This window comes from Clarias gariepinus, chromosome 24 (assembly GCF_024256425.1).
Source record: "Clarias gariepinus isolate MV-2021 ecotype Netherlands chromosome 24, CGAR_prim_01v2, whole genome shotgun sequence".
Lineage (NCBI taxonomy): Eukaryota > Metazoa > Chordata > Actinopteri > Siluriformes > Clariidae > Clarias > Clarias gariepinus.
In genome coordinates, this window is record NC_071123.1 from 22,135,972 (window position 1) to 22,156,041 (window position 20,070).

General features: G+C 38.7%; 1 protein-coding gene and 1 long non-coding RNA gene across 2 annotated transcripts; both read right to left on the reverse strand.

Annotated features, from left to right (window-relative positions):
- Positions 1 to 911: 911 nt before the first annotated feature.
- On the reverse strand, positions 912 to 14,824 carry LOC128512076 (NACHT, LRR and PYD domains-containing protein 1b allele 2-like). Its single transcript, XM_053485205.1, has 6 exons — positions 14,625 to 14,824; positions 14,132 to 14,376; positions 7,929 to 8,051; positions 7,675 to 7,819; positions 1,765 to 1,800; positions 912 to 1,566 (listed from the first exon to the last, which is right to left on the reverse strand). The coding sequence occupies exons 1-6, from the start codon at positions 14,776 to 14,778 to the stop codon at positions 1,307 to 1,309; spliced, it is 963 nt and encodes a 320-aa protein (XP_053341180.1). The 5' UTR covers positions 14,779 to 14,824; the 3' UTR covers positions 912 to 1,306.
- A 283-nt stretch (positions 14,825 to 15,107) lies between these two features.
- Positions 15,108 to 19,123, reverse strand: LOC128512124 (uncharacterized). The gene is made up of 4 exons (XR_008356251.1): positions 19,034 to 19,123; positions 18,843 to 18,957; positions 15,621 to 15,694; positions 15,108 to 15,186 (listed from the first exon to the last, which is right to left on the reverse strand). It is a non-coding gene; the product is annotated as an uncharacterized LOC128512124 (long non-coding RNA).
- Positions 19,124 to 20,070: the final 947 nt, after the last annotated feature.

A 20,070-nucleotide genomic window follows, 5' to 3' on the forward strand; every position in this document is an offset into this window, starting at 1 on the left:
GTGTAATTCTACTACAGACGCTTTGAAAACATCCAAGATGTTTTTGAGTTACAGTATGAGACTTCAGCGAAAAAAAATTAGTCTTTCAAAACGTAAGGTACTTTTGAGGTCAATCAATGTAATCAATTTTAAAAAAGAACGTAACTTTTGAAAAGCTTTCTCTCATATTCATCTTCATAAATGAAATGACCAATGTTGATTTTTTTTTTATTTGGACAATAAAGTTTCCTTTTGATAACCAAGGCATAAAAGTTAATCAAACACACATCTTAGATAAGAGACAGCATTCTTTGAAACAGGAATAGAAAACAGGAACACAGCATGGAATAGTTTATACATCTACAATAATGATGAAATCTAACTGAAACCTTCCCAAATTCTTAATTTAAAGCTAAAAAAAAAAAAACTAAAAGGGTAAAAGAAGATAAAAAATGAAACTAATTGTACCATGCCATAATAAAATCTTTGTATGAGGTACATATGTGCCAAAATATACAGTACTGAAACTTGTGCATCTCAAATATGCAAGTGTGTTTGTCGATGGGACATAGTTCCAGCCACACGTGTTCCCAGTAGAGAAAAGGAGGTTCTGTTGTGCAGTTGTTGCTAGAAATGTGTCTTTTGACAGAGTAAAATGTATTCAAATTTAAATATTTTTTTTGCTCATGTGGAAGTGGTCATTAACAGGGAGTTTAAAAAAGGTGTCAGAACACATTCCCTCCCATACCTGTCCTATTCCCCCGATCTTACACCGCCTGATGCCTACTTGTGGATAATGGTAAAGGAGAGTGTGTTCAACTGTAAAGATTCGCCAAGAACTGTGCCTGCATTATGCCAGAATTTTTTTTTTTTTTTTTTGCAGGAGTCTGCATTGACCTTTAATCTGGTAAATCTGGGTTGAGAATCTGCTGGAATTATATGTCTATAGAAAGGCAGTGCACACACACTTCAGACACTTACATTACGCAGACCATGGTAAATCAAAGCGCTAAATGTGTGTGTTAGTTTCTTTTAGGAGAAACAAACTCACAGATGACAAAAAGGTAATAGTGTTTGACTTTTCATTTCAGTACTGCATATTTTGGTGCGTACTTTACTTGCACACCAAATCATCAGAGTCTTAAATGCTACAATTAATATATCAATGATACTAAAAGTCAAACTGGTAGAGACTCAAAAGTACACAATTAAAAAGTCATAAAAATATACAAAATGTCCTATTTCACACACAATTGCACAATACAAAAGTACTAATTATGGTATGCAATACAAACTGCATTTACAAAGACGTTCAAGGTTTATTAAGCTAGGCTTGACTTAAATCATCCACTATGTAACTCGCTTTCTCCCTGAGGATTTTATAAAATTCTGCTTTCACAGATGTTCCTCCTGAGTCGAGACACATGTACAGTTCTCTCATTTTATCTTGTGGTGTTTCCTTCATCTTAATGCTACTGTACATTTCATTACTGATCATTTCCTTGCCTATTAGACGGTCTGCAATCTCCATTACAGAGGGAAGTCTCTGAATAAGCTCTTCCCTGTGATTATCAACAAAGTCAGCACCTAAAATGCAGGTGAAAATCAAATGACTGCAAACATTAATCTTACATTGTACAAAGAATCATTTATCAGCTGAAACAGGATTACAGTTGTATTAAAATAGTTAATTTAACAGAAATAAAAACCAATAATTATTATATTTAAATGGGTTATCTCTGTTAAAAAAAAAAGTATAATAATAAAATTAAAAGATGGCCCAACCTGTAGAATCCAATCTGAGTGAGGCTCTCGCTGTACCTGATGTGACAAAACAGAAAGCAAGACGTGAATAAAACGCACAAATCCCCTGTTTATCTTTAGGAACCTGTAGAGATGTTTCACTCTGTGTTAAGGGTGCAATAGCACAAACGCTTAGGATCATATTTTTGCACAAGAAATTTTTTTCAGACCAACCATGAAGGAATTTCCTTTGCTTTTTCACTTCATTGACTTTGATTGGGCAGCAAGTCCATTACAGGAATCAGCTAGTGGATGCTGTAGGGCTAGGGTGGAAGAGGGCTCTGATGTATTCAGGTGTGTGATGTGTATGACACGCCATTAAAAGGTTTAAATAACAGTAAACAGCAGCTAACCCAAAGACATTTTATATACAGGAGATCATACCCGCTGCACTTGAACCCATAATTCATCTAGAACAGTGAACTGAAGATTCACTAGATGATTTAGCTGAGATTAAGACTGATCAGCTGGGGCAGGTTTTAATTTTTGGATTCCATTAAAAGTATTTAAGTGTTTTGTATTTCAATTGACAGCACTGGGCTCATATGTTTCAGAGATACAACAAAAGTGTGCTGCCACCCTGCATCCCCGTGGTGACCAGTGGGGCCCAGAAGGCTTGTTTCTTGTTGTGAGTTGAAGAAGTGGAAGACTACGACCAACTTTGATCAGACCTTTCTCTGCAAACTCAGCTGGACACTTGAAATCACCAGCCGGACCAGTTTTTAGAATGAGAAGTATTGTATCTAAACAAATGACTCTTTACTTATTCCTGCACACTTTCCTTGCTGGTGAGAGGAAATCCGTGGTATACAAGACATGATATTTGCAATAGTAGAAGATTTGGGGTGCTACACTCGTCATGGGCCAAAGGAAAAGAGCATACTATTCTAAATGCCCAAATGCAGACCTCCTGGCACTGCCACCACAGAGCTCCTTGAATTCCAGCAGCTACAAGGATCCACTGGCATACCACTTTCCGTCCTTCACCAAGATGCACAACAACTCCTTCCTCAGCTCAGGCCCCCCAAAAACATTGAAGCCTATCTGTAAACTTTCAAAAAGATGGTGGAGTGAAAAGTCCTCCCTGCATTGCTCCATGCCATTAGCAAGTGGTTCGCACTCACCTCCTTGAGGCTAGGACCCCCAGGGACAAGCCCATACCTTCCAAAACCAACCTCTCCTTTGGTTCTGGAACAAGCCTGGAGCCACCAACAACATCCTCTGGGGAGGTTCACCTTTGCCAGCACCAGCCAAAGGTGCCTACCCTTTTGTGCATTGTAGCACTAGCCTCCTGCATAGGTGTTTTGTGCCTGTGTTCTGCCTGCCTCACTTTTGTTGTTTTGGCTAGCAAAAAAACTCAACTGTAAGTACACCCACTCTTTTTTTTTTCATTAGTGGAATGTGCTGACCCTGCCAACCAACTGACACCAGCCAATGATAAATGTGCTTATGTGTTAGTAAGACCACGCAAGACCTCCACACCGCCTGGCCCTTTTCATCCAAAAGACTTAATGTGATGATTTTTCTTCAGTAATCAAGAGCAAAGGGCCCATAGTCAAAATCAAATGCTTTATCCTAAGGAGAGATTATTCCACCAAGTTTCTAAAATGACAAAGGTGACAATAAGCTTTTTGTATAACAAAATGGCCAGCTTTAATTTACCTATGATTGGGATACATAATCATAGTCACTAGTTTTACAACAGGGTCTGTATATTTTACGTCAGATGACATTTGGAGCCCGCCATAATATATGTGCTGTGCTCCTGTCTCATCTGTATCTTCAAGGTAAAAAAAAATGAAAGTAAAAAAATGTTTTTAATTTTAAGATGTGTTACTGTGTCAATCTGGCAGAGAATCTGACGAAATCTTGGTCATACTGGATTAAACCACCCAGTACGCAGAGACCATACCGCTCTGCAAGCCTACTTCAAAAAACATCACAAAAGCTCTAGTGCTTCTCTTTAGCCATATGGGCTTACCCGAAGAGCTCCTCGCAGACAAAAGTACTCCCTTCGTGTACTAATAACAGATGTATGCCAGTTGTTGCAGGCAGGTGAAGCAGACTCTGCATACCATCCGCAGACAGATGGCCTGGTGGAGAGGTATATAGTTAAGGTTTAACCAAATACTCAGGCGACCTTGGGGCTACTTGACATGAAAAAAGTATGGGAATAGCAGCCATCAACCTTTCGTTGGTGCATTTCCCGAAATGTTCGTACGCTAAGTATCTCTTAGGTAAATCACACGTTCGTAAGGTTGGTCTGGACCAACCTTAACTCATTCTTAGCATAGTTTCAGCTCAAGACACTAGTCGCCGCCACTGAGCAGCAGTCTTTATAAATCAGCAGTGTATTTAAGCACATTATGGCACGTTATCAAAGTCGTATTACGTAATTATGGAATATACTGTAGGCCTGTTTAAGAATTTTATTTTATTTGATATCAGAACTAATAGAGTGACTTTTAATTACCCTATTTCATAATGTGACTAATGCGTTAAAATTGGCAATCACTTTTAATATTAAACAGGTGGCAAACAATTTGGCAGCGATACAGCGTGTTGTTGTGCTAAACTGAAGACGGCGCCGTCCACGGAGCAGTGTGGTTTATGTAAATTTTTCCTCTAGACAAAACTTCAGCCATTTTCATATTTTCCCTGAGGTTGCTATTTTAAAATAATAAAAAGTTTCGCCTTCCAAGGCAACAGATTATGGAGCTTCTTGACCTGTTTAGACCTGCACTTGCCAGGCCAATGCTTCGTACTTACGCTCTACGTCCGATGTCCAGCTGCTCGCTGCTTTTTGTTTAAAATATGTTTCATTGATCATTCGCCATTATCCATAACTGGATGGGCTTTTCTTTTGACACGTTTTATGAAATTTGATTTAGTTAAATGAGAAAATAAACTTGGGAGTTTTAAACCCCGCATCCATTCATTTTTTCAAATGATTGTAATGCATAATACAATCTCACCTATGCAGTTTGACTCGCTGTGAGATACGGTGGTATACCCCTATATCACGCGCAGTGGCCATAAGTAGGGTTCATCATGATTTACCCTGAGTTTTTGTGCTGTGATTACGTTTCCATCTTTCCGCGTGCAAAACTTAATTTTGCACACGGAAAGATGGAAACGTAATCACAGCACAAAAACTCAGGGTAAATCATGATGAACCCTACTTACCGCGCGAAACAGCGTAGGTGAAATAACACCGTATCCACGCAGAAAAATGAATGGATCAATAAAACATATTTTAAACAAAAAGCAGCGAGCAGCTGGACATCGGGACATGGAGCGTAAGTACAATGCGTTGGCCTGGCAAGTGGTCTGAACAGGTCAGGAAGCTCCATCATCTGTTGCCTTGGCCTTGGAAGGTAAAACTTATTTATAAAGCACATTTGAAACATCCACAGGACTGACCAAAGTGCTTAACAGAAGAAACCATCAATGAATATTGAAACCAGAAATGAATATTACAGAATAACATTAAAAAAAATAAATATTTATATATATATATATATATATACACACACACACTCACCTTAAGGATTATTAGGAACACCTGTTCAATTTCTCATTAATGCAATTATCTAATCAACCAATCACTTGGCAGTTGCTTCAATGCATTTAGGGGTGTGATCCTGGTCAGGACAATCTCCTGAACTTCAAACTAAATGTCAAAATGGGAAAAAAAAAAAGGTGATTTAAGCAATTTTGAGCGTGGCATGGTTGTAGGTGCCAGACGGGCCGGTCTGAGTATTTCACAATCTGCTCAGTTACTGGGATTTTCACGCACAACCATTTTTAGGGTTTACAAAGAATGGTGTGAAAAGGGAAAAACATCTAGCATGCGGCAGTCCTGTGGGCAAAAATGCCTTGTTGATGCTAGAGGTCAGAGTGATTCAAGCTGATAGAAGAGCAACTTTGACTGAAATAACCGAGGTTACAACCGAGGTATGCAGCAAAGCATTTATGAAGCCACAACACGCACAACCCTGAGGCAGATGGGCTACAACAGCAGAAGACCCAACTGGGTACCAATCATCTCCACTACAAATAGGGAAAAGAGGCTACAATTTGCACAAGCTCACCAAAATTGGACAGTTGAAGACTGGAAAAATGTTGCCTGGTCTGATGAATCTCAATTTCAAGTGGAGACATTCAAATGATAGAGTCAAAATTTGGTGTAAACAGAATGAGAACATGGATCCATCATGCCTTCTTACCACTGTTCAGGCTGGTGGTGGTGGTGTAATGGTGTGGGGGATGTTTTCTTGGCACACTTTAGGCCCCTTAGTGCCAATTGGGCATCGTTTAAATGCCACGGGCTACCTGAGCATTGTTTCTGACCATGTCCATCCCTTTATGACCACCATGTACCCATCCTCTGATGGCTACTTCCAGCAGGATAATGCATCATGTCACAAAGCTCAAATCATTCCAAATTGGTTTCTTGAACATGACAATGAGTTCACTGAGATAGGAATTTTGGTTTTTCATGAGCTGTATGCCAAAATCATCAATATTAAAATAATTAAAAGGCTTGAACTACTTCAGTTGTGTGTAATGAATCTAAAATATATGAAAGTCTAATGTTTATCAGTACATTACAGAAAATAATGAACTTTATCACAATATGCTAATTTTTTGAGAAGGACCTGTATATATATATATATATATATATAGCCACCTCAGGCAAAATATGAAAAGAGCTGAAGTTTTACCTAAAGGAAAAATTTACATGAACCACACGACTCCGCGGACGGCACCGTCTTCAGTTTAGCATAACAACACGCTGTATCGCTGCCAAATTGTTTACCACCTGTTTAATATTAAAAGTGATCGGCAATTTTAATGCATTAGTCACATTATGAAATAGGCTAATTAAAAGTCACTCTATTAGTTCTGATATTAAATAACATAAAATTCTTAAACAAGCCTACAGTATATTCCATCATTAATACGACTTTGATACCGTGCCATAATGTGCTTCCATACGCTGCTGATTTAAAAAGACTGCTGCTCAGTGGCGGCGACTAGTGTCTTAAGCTGAAACTACGCTAAGAGTGAGTTAAGGTTAAGAGATACTTAGCGTACGAACGTTTTGGGAAATGCCCCGTAACGTTAAGAGAGAGGTTTAGGTACAACTTAAGAACTACTTAGCAATAAGAAGCTTTTGGGAAACCGGGCCCTGATCTTTAGTACAATATGCATGTGATTATTCCTGTAAGACTTCTTTAAATCGGACCTGAAACAGACCCCAAATCATTTAGTAGAAAACTATAGTTCTTTTTAAGTAGAAATTTAAGAATTCCTGTTTTGCAGCTCTTGTTGAGAGCTGCAAAACAGGTTGAGAGATTTTTACAGTTCTATCCTTTTCTCCTAAGGAGTGGCTTTTGTGTAAATGTTACTGTACATTTAATCAATAATTATCTTCTTAGTTATTAAACAGTCTACAACCTAAATAAAATCTTTAAATTAGCTTTTCTCTGTTTATCCTCAAAGTCAGCACCTGAAATGCAGAACAGTATGCCCCTCCAAACACACATTGCATGCCTTATTAAAAACCTGTATTAAAAAGCTCATGTTTTTTAATAGACTGGTAGTAAGACAGGGCATGGATTATTCCCTTCAATTTTCTGTCACATTAAAGGAGGAGTCAAGATCAAACTAGGAATAGGTAAGAAATTTCTGGTGAATGAAGGCTTAAAACTGAAGTTTACAGAATTCAAGCACATTACAGTCCAGGTTTGACCTGAGCGCCTTTTGCACATTACACCTATTTTACTAGGTTAGGTCTAGTTTCCAACTAAAATTCTAAATTGAAAATCTGGAATGAGAAAAAAAATGTAGGGAAGCCTGGGTCCACAGAAAATGATTTGGTGTTACCTGTAAGCAAGACTTCAGGTGGAGTCCACACCGGTTTGCCTCTTTTATCCAAAAGTATTAATGTAACTTCAGTAGCCTCAAAATTTAAGGACACCTCGAATGTAGGATGAAAGTTGGGGCCATAGTCACGATGAAACTTAACTACCTAGTAAACAGATATTTCACAGATTATTGTGGAATGCCAAAGATTCAATTACATTTGAAAAAAAATTACCAAGGTGTTCATGATGAACTTTATGTACTCTGTACTCTACCTCTGGTTTGGGTGCGTATTCGTGGTCAGTAGATTTACAGCATGGTCTGTATTTTTTACCTGGGCTCAGATCACAATTGGAGGTTGTCTCAATGTACATGTAGCTTTCATGTTGTTTCTGCACCTTCAAGGTCATAAAGAAAATTACAGTTTAAATCTTAAAATTTAAATAATTCCTTAACTCAACTTCCAGTTCATACAGTACATTGACGTTTAATTAACTTCTACTGATTTTACACTCATGAACTCAAATCCTTCACATAAAAAATTCTTCCTCTCTTTCGTTTGGCTGCTACCATTAGGGTTTGCCACCTGCAGCCCTACTAATTTAAAATCATGAGCAGAGTATAGCTGGACTATTTAAACCCAAATAACAGGTCTTTAAGGGTCAGAAATCTGGCTGATAAGCAAGTGATCAAATACTTATTTGAGACAGTAATTCACAAACAAATTGTTAAAAAATCATACAATGTTATTTCCGGATTTTTCTTTTTAGATTCTGTCTCTCACAGTGGAAATGCACCTATGCTGAAAATTGTAGACCCTCCATGATTTCCAAGTAAGAGAACTTGTAAAATCACAGAGTGATCAAATACTTATTGACCTCACTGTATATACACTATATACAGTATATATATATATATATATATATATATATATATATATATATATATATATACATATACACCGTTTCATCTATCTGTCTATATGTGTTTTCTTTATTTTCATGACCATTTACATTGGTAGATTCTCACTGAAGGCATCAAAGCTATGAATGAACACATGTGGAGTTATGTACTTAACAAAAAAAGGTCTTCATAGTCACCGGACCTAAACCCAATCGAGATGGTTTGGGATGAGCTGGACTGCAGAGTGAAGGCAAAGGGCCAACAAGTGCTAAACACCTTTGGGAACTCCTTGAAGACTGTTGGAAAACCATTTCAGGTGACTACCTCTTGAAGCTCATCGAGAGAATGCCAAAAGTGTGCAAAGCAGTAATCAGAGCAAAGGGTGGTTATTTTGAAGAAACTAGAATATAAAACATGTGTTTAAGACAACTTGAAAAATGGGCAAAAAATTATATTTTGCATGGTTGGATCTTGACAAGGTTCCAAGTAGAGCTTCAACATGCAACAAGAAGAAATGGGAGTGAGACAAAACATTTTTTGAGCATTCAATTAATTGAAAATAACGATTAAACTAAAACAGGCTGTTTTACAGCTGATTAAAATTTTAGGACCACACACCTTTAAAAGGCCAAATCTGTACATGTGGATTCATTGTCATATTATGTCAGGTAGTCACACGTTCTGATGGCAAAAAAACTCTACCTTTCTGAATGTGGTCCGGTTGTTGAACTGCATAAGCAGGGTCTCTTCCAGCACGCCATCGCTGCTGAGGTGGGACGCAGTAAGACAGTCATTTGGAATTTCCTAAATGATGCTGAGGGTTATGGAATAAAAAAGTCAAGTGGAAGACCCCAAAAAAATTCACCAGCACTGAGCCGGAGGATCCAATTGGCTGTCTGTCAAGACACTGGACGATCCTCGACCCAAATTAAGGCCGTTACTGGTGCTGACTGCAGCCCCATAACCATCAGACGGCATCTGAGACTGAAGGGCTTCAAAAACAAAAAACATCTTCAAAGACCTCGTCTCCTTGAACGCCACAGAACTGCTCGGACTTTGCAAAAGAGCACCAAACATGAGACATTCAAAGGTGGAAGAAAGTTTTCTTCTCTGATGAGAATAAAAAATTTAACCGTTACTGGCATGACAAGCAGATCCAACCTGAGATGTTTTCTATGCGCCACAGTGAAGGGGGCGCCATAATGGTCTGGGTGCTTTTTCCTCCAGTGGAACAATGGAGCTTAAGGAAGTGAAGGGGCGTCAAACGGGCACTGGCTATGTCCAGATGTTTCAGAGAGCATTCCTTATGACTGAGGGCCCTCGTCAGTGTGGTAACGACTGGGTTTTTCAACAGGACAACGCTACAGTACACAATGCCCGCAGGACAAGGGACTTTTTCCAGGAGAATAACATCACTCATTTGGTCCATCCTGCATGTTCCCCTGATCTAAATCCAATTGAGAACCTTTGGGGATGGATGGTAAGGGAAGTTTACAAAAATGGACAACAGTTCCAGACAGTAGATGCCCTTCGTGCGGCCGTCTTCACCACTTGGAGAAATGTTCCCACTCACCTCATGAAAACGCTTGCATCAAGCATGCCGCAACGAATTTTTTAAGTAATCAACAATAACGGTGGAGCTACTCAGTACTGAGTTCATATTTGGAAGTTAAATTTCTGTTTTGGGGGGGTTTACGGGTTTTTTGAAGGTGTGGTCCTAAACTTTTGATCAGCTGTAAAACAGCCTGTTTCAGTTTAATCATTGTTTTCATTAAATTGCATGCTTAAAAATTTTTTGTCTCACTCCCATTTCTTCTTGTTGCATGTTGAAGCTCTACTTGGAACCTTGTTAAGATCCAACCATGCAAAATATGATTTTTTGCCATTTTTCAAGTGGTCCTAAACTTTTGATTGGGACTGTGTATATAAGCCCAAAATTATTCATACCCTGGCAAATTCAGAAATAAAGGTACTTTTACTCAACCAGCAAGTTTTTTCTTGATTAGAAATGACACAGGCGCCTCCCAGAAAACAAGGTCTCCTTGCCATTACCCGTATCTTTAGCTCCCTTCACAGATTCTAAATTGGCTTTAAGTCAGAACTCTGGCTGGGCCACTGCAAAATGTTAACCATTTCTTCACTACTTTTGCTGTGTGTTTTGGGTTGTTGTCATGCTGAAATGTCCACTGGTGCCCAAGGCCAGGTTTCTCTACAGACTGCCTGGTGTTGTTGTTGTTGAGAATTTTGATGCATTACACCCTTTTTATGGTGCCGTTTACTGTGATTAGGTTCCCTGGTCCACTAGCTGAAAAACACCCCCAAAACATTAGGTTCCCACCACCATGTTTGACGGGGGGGATGGTGTCCTTAGGGTTGAAGGCCTTTTTACGCTAAATAAAGACTACATCATTGTGGCCAAACAATTCTATTTTAGTTTTTTCTTTTGTTTATTCTTTGTCCAGATGAGCCTTTGCAATGGCCAAGCGGACTTTTGTGTGCCTTATCTGGAGAAGTGGTGTCCTTCTTGGTCTGCGTCTGTGGAACCCAGCCGTATGCAGTGTCTGTTGGACTGTCTGCCTTGAAATTTTGCATCTTTTTCACATCTCTCACTATCCTCCAGGCCAGCACAGGTGTCACTTTTGGCTTCTGACCACGTCCTTTGAGATTTATCACAGTGTGGAAAATCTTGTATTTTTTAATAATCCTTTGCACTGTAGCCACTTTAAAACATTTAGATATGGTCTTATAGCCCCTTTCTGACTTGTGGGCAACCACAATATGCAGTCGCAGGTCCTCAGTGAGCTCCTTTGTCTTGGCCATGGCTGTCCACAAACCAACAGCAGAGAGCTTCTGCTTTTCACCTGTTGAGTTGATTAAAGCAGCTGTTCCCAATGAATTAGGGTAATTAGGATGCTTTAGAACAGCTTGGACTATTTGGAATGGTATAGAACTTTGGATTTTGCCATAGACTGTGACAGTTTGAAAAGGGTATGAATATTTTTGGACATGTCACTTTTTGTTTAAATGTAAATAAAAGCTAAGAAATATTTTTTTCCACAATTATACCTCTTGTAAATCATCTTATTATCTTTTGGGATAAGCCTGTGTCATTTCCGGTCAAAAAAAAAACTTGGTGGTTGAATAAAAGTAACTTTAAGTCTGCCAGGGGTATGAATAATATATAATAATATATAATATATACTAATATATACAGTATAGTAATTATATATATATATGTATATATATATATATATATATATATATATATATATATATATACAGTGGTGTGAAAAACTATTTGCCCCCTTCCTGATTTTTTATTCGTTTGCATGTTTGTCACACTTAAATGTTTCTGCTCATCAAAAACCGTTAACTATTAGTTAAAGATAACATAATTGAACACAAAATGCAGTTTTTAAATGAAGGTTTACGTTATTAAAAGAGAAAAAAACTCCAAATCTACATGGCCCTGTGTGAAAAAGTGATTGCCCCCCCCTTGTTAAAAAATTACTTAACTGTGGTTTATCACACCTCAGTTCAATTTCTGTAGTCACCCCCAGGCCTGATTACTGCCACACCTGTTTCAATCAAGAAATCACTTAAATAGGAGCTACCTGACACAGAGAAGTAGACCAAAAGCACCTCAAAAGCTAGACATCATGCCAAGATCCAAAGAAATTCAGGAACAAATGACAACAAAAGTAATTGAGATCTATCAGTCTGGTAAAGGTTATAAAGCCATTTCTAAAGCTTTGGGACTCCAGCGAACCACAGTGAGAGCCAATATCCACAAATGGCAAAAACATGGAACAGTGGTGAACCTTCCCAGGAGTGGCCGGCCGACCAAAATTACCCCAAGAGCGCAGAGACAACTCATCCGAGAGGCCACAAAAGACCCCAGGACAACATCTAAAGAACTGCAGGCCTCACTTGCCTCAATTAAGGTCAGTGTTCACGACTCCACCATAAGAAAGAGACTGGGCAAAAACGGTCTGCATGGCAGATTTCCAAGGCGCAAACCACTTTTAAGCAAAAAGAACATTAAGGCTCGTCTCAATTTTGCTAAAAAACATCTCAATGATTGCCAAGACTTTTGGGAAAATACCTTGTGGACCGGCGAGACAAAAGTTGAACTTTTTGGAAGGTGCGTGTCCCGTTACATCTGGCGTAAAAGTAACACAGCATTTCAGAAAAAGCACATCATACCAACAGTAAAATATGGTGGTGGTAGTGTGATGGTCTGGGGTTGTTTTGCTGCTTCAGGACCTGGAAGGCTTGCTGTGATAGATGGAACCATGAATTCTACTGTCTACCAAAAAATCCTGAAGGAGAATGTCCGGCCATCTGTTCGTCAACTCAAGCTGAAGCGATCTTGGGTGCTGCAGCAGGACAATGACCCAAAACACACCAGCAAATCCACCTCTGAATGGCTGAACAAAAACAAAATGAAGACTTTGGAGTGGCCTAGTCAAAGTCCTGACCTGAATCCTATTGGCATGACCTTAAAAAGGAGGTTCATGCTAGAAAACCCTCAAATAAAGCTGAATTACAACAATTCTGCAAAGATAAGTGGGCCAAAATTCCTCCAGAGCGCTGTAAAAGACTCGTTGCAAGTTATTGCAAACGCTTGATTGCAGTTATTGCTGCTAAGGGTGGCCCAACCAGTTATTAGGTTCAGGGGGCAATTACTTTTTCACACACGGCCATGTAGGTTTGGATTTTTTTTCTCCCTAAATAATAAAAACCATCATTTAAAAACTGCATTTTGTGTTTACTTGTGTTATCTTTGACTAATAGTTAAATGTGTTTGATGATCAGAAACATTTTGTGTGACAAACATGCAAAAGAATAAGAAATCAGGAAGGGGGCAAATAGTTTTTCACACCACTGTGTATATATATAATGTGTTCTTCTGGCTGCCCTTAGACTCACAAAATCAAAACAAAAACCGGTTACATGGGGTGCACTTAATAGTCACACCTTGTCTTTGCATTGAACCCTATTACTTTGTCTTTGCATTGAACCCTATTACTGACACAGCCCCCAACACAACCCCCCCCCCCCCCCCCCCCCCACACACACACACACACACACAAACAAGCAACAGAAAGCTTTTGAAAGATCCTTAATCTCCTAGTGACGGGAGTCTCTTTGCGAGGTAAACAACACAAAACTCTCGTTAAGATGAGGTTATTCCTTTTGCGGGTTTTTTCTTCTCTTTTGTGGGTCTTTTCACTTTTTTCTTTCAGTTTCTTTTTGGTCATAGGGGGCTTATGTAGGCATATGGCCAGGTGTCCCACAGTTCTCCTGATTACCCCCACAGCGGCATTACCTAGCGATCGAGTGTGGTGGTGGCCATAGATCCACCTGTTCAGAGCTTCACGCCATAGCTGCCTGCAGATCTGCTTGTTCAGAACTGTGTCATGCAGTTTCCTGCAGATCTGCCCCTTGTGAGACCCGCAGCGTTATAAAACTGTCCAATGAGATGGGAATCTTTCCAATCTGGCAACACTACACATACATGTATAATATATGAAATAAATATAAATTACAGTAATTAATTAAAACAGTTTACCTCTTTAACTGGCACATTTGCTGGCAACAGGTGGATGTGCAGTTTATTAATCCTGTGGTCTGTCATTTTTTTGTAGAACAGTAGAACTTGGGCTTTGATAGGAGATCCACTACAACGCTGTGTTAAACCAAAGCAGGAGAGATTCTGAATTTTTATAATCACGTGTGTATTTGTTACTGTTAGCGGCTGAATGATCGCCACACCACCAGTCACATGTGCCACAGTCAGTTTACCCTTGTCTTTACCTGTAACATATAAACAGTCAGAATAAAGCACTTAAGATAATGATAATGATAGATAATGCAGCATGCACTAAATACTAACTGTAAAAAGAAATAGGCAATATTTTGGGAAACAAATTTGAGATACTAAAGATTCATTTCAATTAACCTTTTGACTATTTAATTCAAACAGAAAATAACTGTTTTGTTAAATTGCATTGACTATAATATATAATCTTAAGTTTATTTGTGTTATTGAAATGTCAACTCACAGGTCTCACAATGTGGAAAGTGCAGGTGACGGATCGAACCTTCAATGCATTCAATACTGTACAGAGGTCCTGCAGGCTCCTTTTGGCCTAAGTCATCTAACACACTGTCATCCCAGGGCACAATTCTGTACAGGACCTCCCCTTTACCTTCCATATCAAACACAAGGTTTGTAAATTTGCATATAAACTGACCAGTGTGAGGGCAGAGAAACCTGAAAGAAAAAGAGAATAAGTTAGACAAGGAGCATGTGCTGTTATGAGTTCTTCAGAAATCAAGAGTGAAATGCAGGAAAATCAGATGACAATGAAGCAGGTTAAGATTATACACACACCCCATACTGTATAAAAACTTGTAAAAAAAAACAATAATGCGTAGGCTTTCTTTCCACCTTCTTGTTTATAGACCGATTATGTATAAGACCCTGATATCTAAGACTTAGATCAGCTTGTCTTAGGCTACTATAATAAAAAAACATGTATGTTACCTGTATTCATCCATGTTTCTATCCTCAACACCATTTTCAACCAATTCAGGAGTAAATAGTTCAGTCTTTGCTGAAGTCTGTTAAACAAAGTAAGAAAGAATAGGTGTACAGATTCATTGCAACACGCTGGACTACTGAAGTGTCTTGTAGACATTCTAATGAAATTTTTTGGTTAAATGATTTTTGAAAAAGCAAAAAAAAATTATGTGTATAAATAATGTTTAAATTTCTTTCTAAAGAAAACCCCTATTTAATAAAAAAATTAAAAGATACAAAAACTGCTCCTTGTATATATATTTTTAAATTTTGTATTTTTTTATTCTGTTCTTAGAATGGATACTTACTTTTTGTGATATTGAAAGTATTTACACATACTTGTAGTAATCTCAGTATTACTTTGCTTTTTTTTCTATTGATAATTGAGATCCACTAAAAATGTTGCTGCAACCAAATGTAACATTTGAAGGTAATTGTTATATTTGGTCTTAACCATCAACATTAGCACACTTACATGTCCAGGGTCATGGTATAGTGTATGTGTGAAGCCAGTTCCTTTTTCAGTCCCACTGTGTTCACCAAAGTTCTCTGTGCGCGAAGAAGAAAAAAACACATCCATATAAATAAATACTATGCTTTTTTTTTTTTTAAGGGAGTTTTACATTTTACACTATATACTATGCCATATACTGTACACCAATCAGCCAGAACATTAAAACCATTAATGTTAAATCCACCTGGGTTCTGGGTTCCCCTTGTGCCACTATACAGTAGCTGTGGCCCCTTGTGTTGTGGTGTATGGCGCAATACACCTAAAGGCCCTGTAGAGCCATGGGGTGTGTTGTGGTGTAGGGTACGATGATTTTGGCAGTGGATTTTTAGGTATTGTGGATTTATTCGCCTGGAACTTTCCAAAGGGGGAGGGGGGAAACATATTGGGATCTGGGACATTTGGAGGCCAGGTCAGCAGTCTTGGGTTCTTTGCCTCAGTGAGTGCTGAGCTGAGGTCCACTATGTGTTCTGCTGCCTTTCTATCATGGCTGGCATTGACCTTTAAACAGCAATTTGTGCTGCATTGGCTTTTCTGTGGAATGGAACAGGATGGGCTGGCCTTTTGTTTCCACAGGCATAGGTTGAGCCTTGGGTTCCCATGACCCTGTCACCAGTTTACTAGTATAAAACTTATGGACTTAATTTAGGGTTAACCATTTTTACAGTGCCCCCAAAGCAGACAGGATTAAAGGCCTTTCTCAATGGTCCAACAGCAGCAACCTGGCCGAGCTGGGGCTCAACCACCAACCTTCTAATCAGTAACTTTGTCATTAAAACAATCTAGTTCAATCTAACTACCTCCACTGTCACTCAGGGCTTCCCCAAGAGTTACTGCATGAAATCTTGCTATTAATTATCTGTCTACTACATAAGTCACAACAACCTTATTTAAACCTTGTTTAAATGTAAAAAATGTAACCATTCATGTAACTCATGTTTTTAATCATTGTGTTAGTGACCTTAGACATACTGTAATAGACAACCTATAAGCAATTCAGTTCTGTACCTTGAGCTGCTGACTTTATCAGTGTAGAAATATATGCTAACCAGGCACTCCATTAGATACACCTATTCAACTGCTCAGTAACCCAAATATCTACTCAGGAAGTCACATTCCACCAACTCAGTGAATTTAGGCATGTGGACATGATCAAGACAATCTGCAATGTTCAAACCAAAAAAACTATGTGGTTTGGTCTGATAAGACTCAATTTCTGCTGCTACTTTTGGATGATAGGATCAGAATTTGGCATCAAACAACATAAAAGCATGGATCCATCCTGTTTTTTATTTATGTTACAGACTAGTGGGGGTGGAGCAATGGTGCGGGGGATTTTCTTGTCAAACTTTTGGGCCTTATTGCCAAATAAGCATTGTTTAAATGCCACAGCCAATCTGAGTATAGTTAATGAGCTTGTCCATCCCTTTATGACCACAGGATAACATGCCATGTCAAAAGCTAAGGTCATCTCAAACTAGATTCCTAAAAATGACAATGAGTTCACTGTACTCAAATGGCCTCCATGGTCACCAGATCTCAATCCAATAGAGCCTGTTTGGGATGTGGTGGAACAGAAGATTTGCATTATGGATGTGTATAGTATGTCTAGAAACTCAATCATGTCAATATGGATCAAAATCTCTAAAGAATGTTTCTAGCACCTTGTTGAATCTATGCCATGAAGAATAAAAGCAGTTTTGAAGGTAAAAGTAGGTTCAACCCAGTATTAGTAAGGTGTAACTGTAAATTAGTGTTCATAAAAAAATGTCATGTGTGGCTTTAAACCCCACTTCCCAGAGTACAGCATGGCCTGCCATTAACTACAAATCATAGCCATCAAAAACTTTCACATGTTCATGATCAGGTGACTATTGATTTTATGCACCTGAACTCAATTACACACTCTCGCAGTCACAAAACAAAAACACTTCCACAACAACATTTAAGTTGAAAAGTATGCTCTGTGTGTGTTTACCCAGCTGACACCATAATTTATTAATAATTCATAATTTATTTTTTTGATTGATATCATGGTTTTTTTTATTGATTCATTGATCACCTGACCACTGTCTATTCCAATATTGGCTTCACGTGTTTGATTTGTTTGCCGAAACAAAAACATTTAAAAGGGTTGCTTATCTCAGTATCACATAAAGGTAAGTCTATGTCTGTAATCATGTTTTTTTCTATGTGCTTACTATTACATTTTGTACGCATTTGTGTGCATGTTCATGTTTTGTATGCATGTTGTTGTGAAATAATTCATTTAATAGTAAAATAATTAGATTAACTTAAGTACAGTATGTATTGTGATGTCACTGGTAGTTCTTCCCACATGCATGGAGAGAAACGTTATTGCCCACCTGTCAGCATGGGGCTGAAAGGGAAGTGTCAGTTCATCACCAGTACTGTAGAGAGGTGAGCTTTACATGGCCACAGGGCAGGGGCATACAACCGCCACTGTAGCCACTACTATTACTGTCGGCCTCAGCTTCCTCTTACTGCACACATCAAGAACTGCTGTTGAAAACCAGCCATGTAGAGCCTGACTAGCTGACTATGCCCTCCACATTCCCACAACAGCACTGGGGTCTTCCAGGAAGTATAATTTCTATAATACAGTTATTTGTCCTGCCCAAGGGCCCCCGTAAGGATGAGCTCCTTCTGGCTACTCGTGACTATTGGATGTCCAGGCGGTCCCCATAGTGGACATTCTAGAATGTCTTACATTTCTCAAGCACTAGCAGCTGGCCTGGAGGCTCTCTCAGACTTGCTAACCTGCTACATCTTCCTAGCCTTTGAGGGGAAAGACAGCAGAGACACACCTATAATTCAATGCCTTTTTTTACAGGCCCCCCAAGTGACTCAATGCAACATTGGTAATAATATTTTTCAGTTCAATTCAATAAAATTTTATTTGTATACGGCTTTTAACAATTGACATTGTCGCGAAGCAGCTTGACACAATCAAAAGAATTATTTATGTTTCTGAGTTTAAACAAAACTGTCAACTATTTAAGTTTCTGAGTTTCAAAAACATACATTTCCCACCAATCTACAGGGTCCGGAGTTGGTTTTCTGCTTTCCACCCAGGTGTTAACAACCATGGTATTGGCAAATAACACTGAAATAAGCAATTTATACCAGGAAAGCACAATTAGGCTCCACATTACTTCCACATACCAGTATGTCTTCGAGAGAAGGGAGGAGAAAGTGAAGGATTCCAGGGAAAACTCATGCTGACATGAGGAATACTCTGCACAAATAATGACCCAAACTCAGTAGCACACCAGGATTCCTGGAGAAAATATATGAATACAATCATTCAGTGATTTGCACATGGATGACTCGATGTCTTCTCTCTGGTTAAATACCTTCAGTATCTTCTGTGTTGTTCCCTTGTTCTCTTCTCTCATTGTTTCTTTCACTTTTGGTAGCATCTGTGGGTCCAATTTTAAATGGGAGCCACTGTGTCCTGCCACTGTCTTCTCTACTTTTTTAAGAAGCTCTGTAACCTGAAATTCATTATTAAATTTCATTTTGTTAAAAGCATATGTTTCCACATTTCTCAGCCAGCCACTGGAGAGGCTCCCCTTCACTTTCAACATGTCTTTCTCGTGTCAACCAGGTGAAGAGAACTATACTATGACTCCAAACTTCGTCACAGAGGAGATTTAGATATCCTCCTAATATTTTTCTTTCTCTTTGAATGCACTGTCCCCATTTACCAGAAATATGACAACAATATAATGAAGACAACCTCCTGTTTTAGTAAATCAGTGCTCATCGGCAAGTCTATCTCGCCACCATCCAGGAGCTTCAACCCAAGTGATCATTCTTCCTGTTACTTCTTTGTGTCCTTTTAGACAATGTTTACAAATGGTACAATGGTTTTCAACATGTATATCAGGGTTTGCCAAACTGCAGATGTTACTACCTGGAACCCCTTTTCCTGTTTGGTTTGGTGTGCTCCAAGGGTTAACCATCTATTCTGAAAAAATGAAGCCAATAGGTAACTGCCAAAATGTGCCGTTTCTTGAATGTCAACTGGGGACTGCCCAAGATTACAACAGAAATTAACAGTAAAATGTGCATAGTCTGGTACAAAAAATGGTTGTGGTATCAATAGTTAGATTTTCTTTTCATGACAACTGTCAGATGAATATTTTTAATGCAACTCATTGGTTAAAATTACTTTAAGCCATGAGGTTATGCATAATTAGGGGTGTGGTCAATTTGATAGACAGCTGCATTGCATCAGCACAAAGATGTCAAACTGGATCCAGAAAGGGCTGTTATGGGTTAAGACTTTCATTCCAACCAAGTAGAAGCCACTTCTAATTCCACCTGTTTAATTAGTTGTTCTTGGCTTTCAATAAAATATCAAGTGTGACTTTTGGTCCTGCATCCA